This window comes from Pinus tabuliformis, chromosome 2_2 (genome assembly GCF_031772625.1).
Source record: "Pinus tabuliformis cultivar Carrire ecotype Pingquan chromosome 2_2, CPIR1, whole genome shotgun sequence".
Taxonomy (NCBI): Eukaryota; Viridiplantae; Streptophyta; class Pinopsida; order Pinales; family Pinaceae; genus Pinus; species Pinus tabuliformis.
This window is the reverse complement of record NC_142300.1, coordinates 928,633,679-928,645,099: the sequence shown is the minus strand read 5'-3', so window position 1 is coordinate 928,645,099 and position 11,421 is coordinate 928,633,679. Positions and strand designations below refer to the sequence as shown.

General features: G+C 38.6%; 1 protein-coding gene across 1 annotated transcript; it reads right to left on the bottom strand.

Moving 5' to 3' along the window:
* Positions 1-8,355: 8,355 nt before the first annotated feature.
* On the bottom strand, positions 8,356-9,195 carry LOC149196152 (uncharacterized). Its single transcript, XM_089408197.1, has one exon. The coding sequence runs from the start codon at positions 9,193-9,195 to the stop codon at positions 8,356-8,358; it is 840 nt and encodes a 279-aa protein (XP_089264323.1).
* Between the last annotated feature and the right edge of the window lie 2,226 nt (positions 9,196-11,421).

The following is an 11,421-nucleotide window of genomic DNA, read 5'->3' as shown; positions in this document are numbered from 1 at the left end:
TCGCTCCCAAAATCGGGCCTGCATTCTGTTTCTCCTTTGTCCACTGACTTTTTTGACCCTCCCCTGTCACCGTGTCCCAATAGGAGGGGATCTCTCCCCTCCTGACCTCTTCTGTCATGACTATGTCTCTTAGGTATCTGTCTTGTCTGCTACTAAAGCTCTCTGTTGTCTGCACCCTGGCCTTTGCTTGGTTCCTCCCCTTCGATTTTACCACATGGCCGCCATTAGGTTTTTGGTTGCAGAGCTCCAACCATGGATGGGGCCATCCATTTAAATTAACACTTATTATCCCATTTAAATTCTATTTAATGGTTACATAATAAAACCCCTCACTACTAATACTAACTTAAAATTTACAATAGCTATTCACTATTGCTATAAACTTTACATATGAATAATTAGATTAAAAAAAAACATATTTTAATATAACCACTTTTTAAATAATCAATTGTGGCATGTTTTTTTTATTGTAATTAATTTTATTCTTAATTTTATGAAATTAAGGTAAGGTTATTTGAAATATAAAATGAATCACTTGACAAGGTTTTCATTTTTCATTTTTTTTAACGGTTAGAATTAATAACATATTAAGTCTCGTATTTGTGTGACACAAAGTTGATCTTCGATGGCTGTCATTATAACCTCCAAGTGCAACCGCACCGCCACCAAGCACAACACACAGGTATGTTAAGCTTTGAACTTGTGACCTGCATAGTGGCACAGACAGATTAGCCGTACATTCACTGGCCAACAAGTCACACCCCTAGAGGCTTTATTTTTAAAATTTTCAATGGAATAATCTCTTTGCATTTTTTTAAAGTAAAATTTGTATTGTCTCAAAAATTTAGTTTACATAGTCCTCATTATCATAGTTCAACCTATTATCAGTCTCAATATGCCATAAGAGAAACTAGATCTGTTGACTATTAATTTAAAAGCAAATATATCAAAATAAAATTTTTGGTTCTAAAAACTACAAGAACTGACTCATATTGAGCTACATAAAGCATCAAGAAAACTACATAGATACTAAACATGAGATCAAGATCTAGAAGAAGTCACTCAAGAAGGATCCTATCTATTGGTACTGGCTGGAGCAAAGAGCTTGAGATCGTATTGAAGGTGGCTTTCTAGGTGAGCCAAACGAGCATCCAAGCTAGCCAAACATGAACATTGATATTTCTGTGTCTGCTCAATTTCATTCATGGAAGAAATGATGTCATTATGATCTTCATGCTTCTCTTTCAGGACTCTACCCATAAACAATTTCATCTGCCAATTAAGGGTGATGGAATCTAGGTATTAGTTTCGTCTTCCCCTAGTGTGACTAGGGTCAGAGCAGGAACCCAGTTGGATTGGACCTAGTCAAGTGGTTGGATTTGTGAACCCCTATCACTGCCACCCCTACAACTATGCATGTATTTCCTAGGCAATATGGGCCAGGAAGGATAAAGCTAAGAAAAATTACAGGCCCTCGACAAGTTTAGACTGCAAAGAATAAGACTAAGCACATTGGGACATAAGGCAGGGAGCTTGAGACATCCCATAGCAACAAAAAAAAATACCAATGCACTATAGGCCTAGAAGTCACCCACGAAGTAAGAGAAACCAGTCGCTAGAAAACTCCAATGTGTTGGACGCAGAGAACCGTTGGGTAGATTAAAAAAAAATACAAGGCGAGATCCACACAAAATTAGAGTAAAGGAAATATATAATAGAGATCAATAGAAAAGTATGTATCGGGAGGATGTTATCCTAATTTTGTGATTGAACTCCTCATTTTCTCCACCTTTGGCATCAATGGAAAGGGGTTATACATGGCAAAATAAAACACGTAAAAGCAATGTGATACATAGCCAATGATTACATACTCCCCTTGAAGGGCTACAACAAGTACCCCCCCTGCATACCTGAGAGGCTATACATCTTGAAAAATAAATACATCCAAATGAGACAAGAAAGTGGAAGCAAGCAAGACAGTTCATGATGTAATGAGATACAAGCTGCCAAAAAAACACCACCAACACTCCACATACTTGAAGCTAATTTGTGCTTGTGTACCCACCTTGAAATGGAAGCTAGCTTCATGAGCTTGCACTGGTAGCATCTTACATCTATATAACAACAACAACAAATTAAGATATGCAATGAAGTGCCATCAACACTTATAACCACATCAAAAGTCAAAATATCATCCCTCTTAAGAGAACCCAATTAATGTCAGCATCCTTGTGACCATCAACAAAAGCCTTGAATTATCATTGCAGTAAACAATATGCCTTGCTTTTTGTTGTACAAGCTCCTCTTGCACAAATGTTAGGACTGTAAGAGGCTCTTTATGTTGTTGTTTATCAATATTTTCTGTTGCCCGTGTATTCTTTCCTCATGCAAAAACTTCACATCTCATTATAGTCAATGATAAACATAAGAATACAAGACTTCATAAAGGGAGTACAGGGCTATACAAGAGCAATACATGGCTATAATGAAGACATCCATGAGCCTACTAGACACCATGATCACAAATGATGTGACAATATAGTACATGACAAGATCCTTCATCCAGATATCCATACATGATAGAAATGATATGACCACTACAATGCATGCCATAATAACTCAGCAATGGTATCAACAACAACAATATGTGAAAATCTTTAGTACCTTGACCATAAGCAAGATTTCCGTCATTAGGAATTTCAGCAACAATAAATGAATAAAATATCATGGAAGCTCTTTGCAATTTGAAAAATCTCTTAGTAGTAGCAAACAACATATAGGTCCTTCTCCTTGGTTAGAAATATATCAGCCAGGCAACATTCTTCACTTGAGTAGCCAAAGCAATACCATATCATCACAAGCCTCATGTTAAACCATACAGGAACTCCAGTATCCAAGGAAAAGCAACAATAGGTAGATAAGAAACACACAAAAAACCCTCAACACCTTGGCCATGGTGAAAAATCTTAGCAGGAGCAACAATTTGAGAAGAAATATACCCTCTTCCTAGCAACAAAAATGTTAACAACAATAACATGTGCAACTCATGTTCTCCTTGACCGATACATCAATAGCAGCTAGAAGCAACATGTAGTATCAATACAATAACACATTTTTCAACATCATGCATCAAGGAATAACTAATAGAGAGTTGATCTAACACTTGGGCATACATCTAGGCAACCATGTCATCATTAAAGTTTCAACAATTAGTTTCCTATATGTGGTTGTATCATAATCCTCTTCATTTCAAATTTCAACCAAACTTCCAAAGATAAGCAATCAAACCATACAAACCATAAATAGATCTTGATCATCAATGGTAACAGTAACAATATAACCTCATCACGAGGCGGAAAAAATGATCACTACACCTCATCATCAACAAGTATGCAAATGTCAACAAAAATAGATATTCCAACTATTGTAATAGTAATCTTAAAACTAAACCATGGTCTTTCCATGATATGACATATGTAGTACATTATCCACAACTGAGTCATAATCATTAGCAACAATAAATCATATAGCTTCTGCAGTAAGCCAATATCAGAGATAACACGAGATATACCAAGGCATAATAAGTTCCTCTTCCATGAACTTAATGTTAACCATTGATTGGTCTAATGGAAGCAAGATAGCCATGAACACATCTTTCACAATCTCTGACATCCTTCTGAGATACAACATTAGTATGAACAATAAATCTGCATAAATTCTAATAATGCAACATGTTGCTACCATCTAATCATAAACCCAAGATGCTTACAAAAATTAGAATGATCTTGCAATTTATGCAACAATAATTGCATATGTCAGATAAATATGAGATATTGCAATCATGGCTGCCATATCTTTATAACCTTGTAAGGACTTCATCATGAAAAAAAGGCAACTTTCATGAAACCAACTAAAATCAACCATCACATAACTAATCAAATATCTAATACACTTATGGTCATATCCCTGTCTTCTACTATGAAAAAATAGGCCATATCTAAGAATATATGTTGGTCCTCCATATCCAGTGCCTCATAGCCGATTTGAAGTCTTTGTTTTATCTCCTTGGGAAGTATGCGTTGAAGTTTATCCAGTTGGGATTCCCAGTAACATGTATTTTCTCCATTGAGAAGTGCCCCAAACACCTTTAAAGATAAAGGCAACCCACCACACGCTTTTACGAACTTGTTTACCAAAGATTCAAACCCTTGGAGTGGATGTGGATGATTGAAGGAATACAAACAGAAGAGTTCAAGAGAATATTGTGTAGGAAGACCATTTAGGTTATATCCTCTGTTACACCGGAATTGCTCTCGAGAGGTGGGAAACCCATTCCAATGGTTCTCACACTTTCGGGAGCTTTGGAACTGTATGGGAACGTTATCTTTTCAGCGGGAGCTACAATGGGAGTTGGGGAAAGTTTCGGGAGCTTTGAAGACTGTTTTTTTTGGAGTTCTGGCGTTCCCTCGGGTTGGGGAATACAGAGCCTATAGAGAAATATGTTGAACTACCCACAAAACATAAGTCTATGTTGAAACATTGGCAGGGAGAACCGCCAAAGACATTTTTAACATCTATATCCTTAACTGAGAAACTGGAGCAATCTCTTGATAGGTTAAGGAAGCATGTGGCACCTCGACTTAAGGGCGATATCTGGGATGTCATGCTGATGTGTATTTCTTTCACTGTTTATGTATATATATCGCAGAAGATTGTCTGTGCATATTGCATATGAGAGTCAATGCTTAAACATTAGAGTTATTTTTTCTGGTAAACATGTCAAAACTAATAATAAACTTGACATTTTATATACATAACGGGAAGAAATTCAAAGAAAAAAACACCCAAAAAAATATATTTATAAATAAAAGAAATTATATATTTAATATTTATATATTTAAATTGATTTTAATATTTTAAATTAATATTAATTTTAATTATTATATAAAACGAAAAATATTTTTTATTTTTTTATTATATAATATTACCATTCTGATTAACCTTTTTGGGAAAATCTCCAAACATTCCGACTTACTCAAACATACCCAAATTCCCAACCTTACCCGGTTCTGGAAACTTATGCAATATAAATTATATATTGATGACTCTTCGATTCCTGACTTTCTGAAAACACCTTTGTTCCTCGATGTAATCAGTATTAAGCTATCGGAGTGGAGTACAGTCTGATCCGGCAAAAGTTAATCAACCTCATCCGCCTTCTACCTCATCTAAAATTACATAGATGTTAGGAGATGAAATATGCTTTTTGAGAATCGATTTTGCTTCATGGACATTATCTACTGGCTTATCCCATCCTAACTTCTTAAGAAGTTCTCTTTGCAACACATGTAAAGTGCGTTTATCTGCATTATCTCAGCATCTATTGTAACCGGAACTCTTCCATTGGTCTTATGTTGTGAAGAAACGATAGACCAATCTCCATCCCACAGAGAAGAGACTGCGGGGAATAATTTAATATCAAACGTTGGGGAGTCAAAAGAACAAGCCATCAGTGAGCAAGTCGTCTTGTTCCATAAGCTTGCCGATAACATGATTTGAGATCATGCTCTGTTCCCGCCTCGCCAGAGAAAAGGCCAATCCACCTCATATTTTTCACTGTTCCCCTTGTAGGTGACTCCATCGTGAAATCAAAGCATTCCATCTCCATTGTATTTCCCATGTTCTCTTGGCAAGAGACACTCCAGAGCACATGGCGGCCGCCGATCCATTGGGGTTGAGCAAGATCACCTTAACGCCAGAAGCGCCAACCATTTTTGACCATTTTTCCAGAAGTTATGTCCACCACGTTTCTAATTTTTATTAATTCTGATACGTATTTATCAAGAAATTGTATAGTAATATAATTTATAATTAGCAACATGTGAAGTCAATAGAGCAAAACAAGTTTTAGAGCTTCTTCCAGTGTATAATTTTGCGAAAGTTGAAACAATTTCAGTTTTTTTTTAAATAAACAAAGGCAATTGTTTTCACCCTTATTTGTCATTCAACCTCCGTACGATATCAGTCGGCCAGGGAATTATTGACCCTAAGATGAAGTGTAATTTTTTTTGTCTGGACCGTTTTGTACATATGATCTCTTTTGTCTCGACACTTCTCAAATTATCTCCTCCAAACTTCAAATTTAATATTTCCTCATTCACCAACATCTGCTAATTAAAAATAGCATTTTGTGGAATTGCTAATGAAGAATAATGTGGCGAAATGAGTATTAGAGGCATTAAATTAGTCTAAGAGCATTGGCGATTGGCGAGGAAGAATAAAATTAATGTTTCAAGCATTTATATCATATAAAAGAAACAATGTTTCAAGCATTTACATCATATAAAAGAAACGTTAACAGTGTATATTACTCTGTTTGGACTTGTGATACCATTTAATAATAATATCAACGACATAACTGAACATTACAAATGTAATAACAAATTGGAATAGAGTATAATAATAACAGTAATTTAAACATAACGATAACATATATATATAACTAACATAGCTATTTGTAAAAGTCTAAATTACCCAAGTAAAGTCAGAAATGTCTGGATCGTTCTATTTCAAAATTAAATACATCCTACGTCGTTCGTATCCTGGAATTATACCATCACAGGTACAAATAGTGTATTTCTGTTTGGTATCTTTGAATGGTGAGTAATATCGGCCCTGTTGTTGGATGCATTACGCAGACCATCAAATTTGAAGGCCTATATACTATGCACAACAGTTAGATTCTAATAACCTATATCCCATCCCACATGTAGTAGCATTAAACATGTACAACCGTCATTCTAACAAAAACGTATGGTATCATATGCTATCCTATATAGAATAGGATATGTAGTAGCATTAAATACTCCATAGCTATAAAGATTAACCACCTCCACCTCCTTAGAGTATATAACAAATCCAAGTCCGACCCATACTGCTTTGTAAATGTATAATTTAGCCTACTAAACGTTACACTTTACATTCCTTCATCTGCCTATAAAAATATACCAGCGTTCATCCATGCCAAACAATTGTCCACGTCAAAATATGGCGTCAATGCCAAACACACCAAATAGAAGATTTCAAAACCATTTGAGCATTGTATTCAGCGTTCATCCATGCCAAACAATTATCCATATCAAATCAGGGCATCAATGCTAAACACTGAACAGAAAATTTGAAAGCCATTTGAGCATTGTATTCAACCTTACTTTAACTTCTTATATTTGTCACATAACAGGGATATCACCATTTAACTAATCACTTAGAACGTTTCAAACAAAATACGCCTATGCCAAACGTCTTGCAAATCGAATATGACCCCAAGTGGCCCGGAAAAGGGTGGTGTTCTTTCACAGTAGTCCGTGTACATACTTGACGACAGGCGCAATTTCTTCAGCCTGTTCGTTTATATAATGGAGGACAAGCGCTTGGAAAGCATCTTCAGAGTGTCTCCCAAACACACTAATGCACGCCTCTCTCACCTGCTCAGATACGTACTGCCTAATTAATCCTTCATTTTCATCCCCTGCACAAGGTTCACAGTTCTTCAACAGCCACATTGCCAGGTTGAAATTTCGAAAGTCCGAGGGATCAGTGGTTTGAATGGCCACCATAAGCTTTAAAGGATGGCAGCTATTGAAGATGATGGGAGCGAAGCGTTTGGACTGTGCTCCTGCCAGGTATGAAGACATAAAAGATGCACGAATCCAGTTATTCTCTTCTTCAGATAGCTGGGATCTCCCAATGAACATCTCTGCCTCTAAAGCAAGCTCTGCGAATTCTGCGCATGCTGGAAGATCCACATCGATAGGTTGTTGACCAGACCTTGTAGCCATCAATTCCTCCTCTGCTTGGTCGTGCATTTGCTCAAACCGTGCAGTAATTATAGGCTTCAGAGATGTCCTCAGAGAGTGCTCCAGAACGCATCTCTGGCAATTGCACTTGAAACCCCAATACTTTCACCTGGCTTGGCGCTGTGGGAAGGGAAGGAGGGGATCCAAGTAAGGAGTGGTGATCTCTTCTCTTCTCTCGATGGGCTTGGAGGCATGAATAAACATGGCGCTTCCTACAAACCGCTTGCAAGAGTTCGGGAGGCAGGAATGGTTAATGAAGGACGGCAGCAGCCAAAGACCGTTAAAACTCTCCCCCTGCGGAAATAATATGGTTTCAACAGTTTTCTCTTTTGAAATAAACTTAAATTCTTTACCTGCACCAAAAGAGTTCAAAATTACAATCTCCCGAATACGCTTATCATCCAGGGGCAAATTTTCATTTTCTTCCCCTTGGCCCTCCGTCTTAAACAAATCAATTGCTGGAACCTCCAGGCTAGTGGACGTGGATGAACCATGTAAACTATAAAGCTGGAAGCTGGCGGAGCAATCTCTGTGATTTTCTGGCTTGACAGACCACCATGGCGACAATGTCTTCTCGAGACGCTGTGTTGACTGCGTTCTGCCTACCCACCATGGTGGCAGAAGCACTCCTATAAGCAACTGCCACAGCGTTGCTCACCAATAAAAGCTCCCCGCTCCTTATTTTTAGGGTAGCGTAAAGTCCCCGACCGCGTCCGTCTTCGGTCATTTTGATCTCCACATTGCCCACGAACTCGGCTACTTCGGGAGGAGAAGATGTAGATTCTCCGAGTAAGTAGTCGGAGATGTCATACTTGCCATTAAGGCTCTGGGCATACAAAGTCATGGCCCGGCCTAGCGCCTCTTTTATTTCCGTCTGCCCAGCGCTGGTCTTGTACGCTTGCTTCAAACATTCGCATGCCGCCCTGTAATGCCTCAGTCCGAGCAGAGCACGGCCTTTCCTGTAGAGCGCTTTGAGATGGCCGTCATCGATCCGAAGGGCCTCGTTGGAATCCTCCAACGCCAACTTGAATTCTTTTACCTGCAACCACGTCCCCGCCCTGTTGGAGTAAGCACGCAGAAGGCCGTTAACGATCTTATTATCACTATTGGAGTAGGAGGGGTTCTCCTTAAGCTGAAGCTGAGCGGCATCAATGCATTTCGTATAACGCTCGACTGCCGCGACCCAGTTTTGTTCTCTGAAGCACCTGTTGCCTTCTTCTCTCATGTCCTCCAAATCCAGATGCAACAGTCTCTCCGTCGGCTTCCCTTTCCGAGTCATGAGATTCACAAAGTTGGCGGGGTTGTCCACGCGTATGGTGAAGCGACCGTCGTCGGCCATCTTTAAATAGGGTTCCTTGACGGCTCTCTTCTCGAGTCTATCAGAGGAGGGTTCGCTTTTCGAATCTCTCTGAGGCGTCTCGAAGGAGTTCTCTCTTCTCGAGTCTCTCAGAGGTCTCTTGGAGAAGGGCTCTCTCGAAGTCTGGCAGGAGGGATCTCTCCAAATCGTTCGCAGAAATAGGTGGAAGCTAAGCCGCCATTAAGCGATACACGTCTTCTATCCACTCCTTGCTTTGGTTCTTCTCCGCTTATACCCTGTTATTTATTTCTCATAACATAAAGAACCAACAAAACGATTCCTTGGAAAATAACGATCCAGTCTTCGCATTTCCATCGGCATGCACTAAACACATCATGGGCAACACATATATCGGCATTTTCCTCTGCATCCACTAAACGCATCATGGGATAAGCAGCACGTATATCGGCATTTTCCTCAGCATACATTAAACGCATCATGAAATAAGCAACACGTGTATCGGCATCATGGGATAAGCGGCACGTATATCGGCATTTTCCTCAGCGTACACTAAACGCATCATGAAATAGGCAACACGTGTATCGGCATTTGCCTCGTCATACAATAATCACATTATGGGATAAGTAACACGTATATCGGCTTGCTTTTGTGAATAAAATTATAAAATTGATCTTAGATTTGATACTATTTATGTGGGAAGGGAGAGCTTGTTTGATGTTAAGATGTTTTTAATTGGCATTTGCGCAAGATGTTACAAACCAAACGTCGTAAGGTATAAATTCTAGAAGCATGGTGACATAGAAACACTCAATGAAAATGAAAATTAGTAGGTGAAGGGTAAAGAGCGAGTACCCAATGCTCATTGCATTAAATAGGTCTTGTTTTTTTTGGAAACTTTTTGGCTATGACATCTGACCAAAAAAAACTTCCTATTTTTAGCAGGCTATGGAATGATTTCAACTAGAAGGAGACAATACTGGATACAATTGCAGGGATTGAGGGGGAGCAGAATGTTGTCCTCGTTAGTAAGATGAATAAAGGCAACAAGAAAAGAGGAACTAAGAAGGGATAAAAAGGGAAGAAAGAGGAGCCAGGTTCTTGTAACTAGGGAAAGAAGGACTTGAGCCACATCAAGTGCTTCAAGTGTCAAAAGTTTGGGCACTTTGCTTCCAATGTCATCAAAAGAAGGTGAAGGGCAAGCAACAATGCCATAAGCAACTTGCAAGGAGTGAAAAAGCATCAACTCAAGTGGATGAGCTTTCATCCATTCTTGAGATACACTTCTCAATGGTCTCATGCCGTCATCTAACATCATGTTTGATGTCAATTGGTATGTGGACAATGGAGCCTGCAAACATACACCTCTAACAAGAGTACCTTTAGTAGAACTTGGTGATGATGCCACGTATCGAGTTGCAAGAGTGGGATCCATTAAGTGATATCATTAAGCTTATTAAATTATTGATGTTTTGTATGTAAGAACTTTAGGGCATGATAGTGAGAACTTGTGTGAGCTTCAGCAAAAGAGATTAGGTCACTTGCTCTAGTGAATGTTGACAATCTTGCAGAACATGGTGTGGGGATTGCCAATCTTCAAGGTTGAGAAGAAAGGGGTGTGCAAGGGTTGTGCACTTGGAAAGCATGTGAAGGATGTTTCCCTGGTAGTGAACATAGGTCAAGAGGGGTTTCTAACCTAATCCACTCAAATGTATGTGGGCCCATGTCCTCAACTTCCTTATCAAGTAACATTTACTACAAATATTTTATTGATGATTCTTCTAGGAGGTCATAGACTTACTTCATGGAAACCAAGGATGAGGACTTTGAGAAGTTTCAAGAGTTTAAGGGTCTTGTAGAAAATCAAATAGGTATAAAGATTAAGGTGTTAAGGTCTGACATTGGAGAGGAGTATACCCCAAAGGATTTTGATACCTTTTGCATGAAAGAAAGAATCAAGAAAACATTGATAGTTCCCTACAATCCTCAGTAGATTGGGGTTGCAAAGAGGAGGAACAAATCTATCATAAAACAATCAAATCCATGATTCATGATCTAGTTCTTCTCATGTGTCTCTTTGTATAAACATGTCTTATCATTGTCTATATTTTGAATAGGGATCCTCACAAAATTTTGAAGGATATGACATCAATGGAGGAATTCAGAAGGCTCAAGTAATAGATCTTTGAGTTTTTCAGTTGTCCTATCTACATTCATATTCCAGATGAGAAAAGGACCACGTTAGAACCT

Coding starts and splice junctions, on each gene's coding strand:
- LOC149196152 (XM_089408197.1), bottom strand. CDS start 9,195: ATGGCCGACGACGGTCGCTTCACCATACGCGTGGACAACCCCGCCAAC.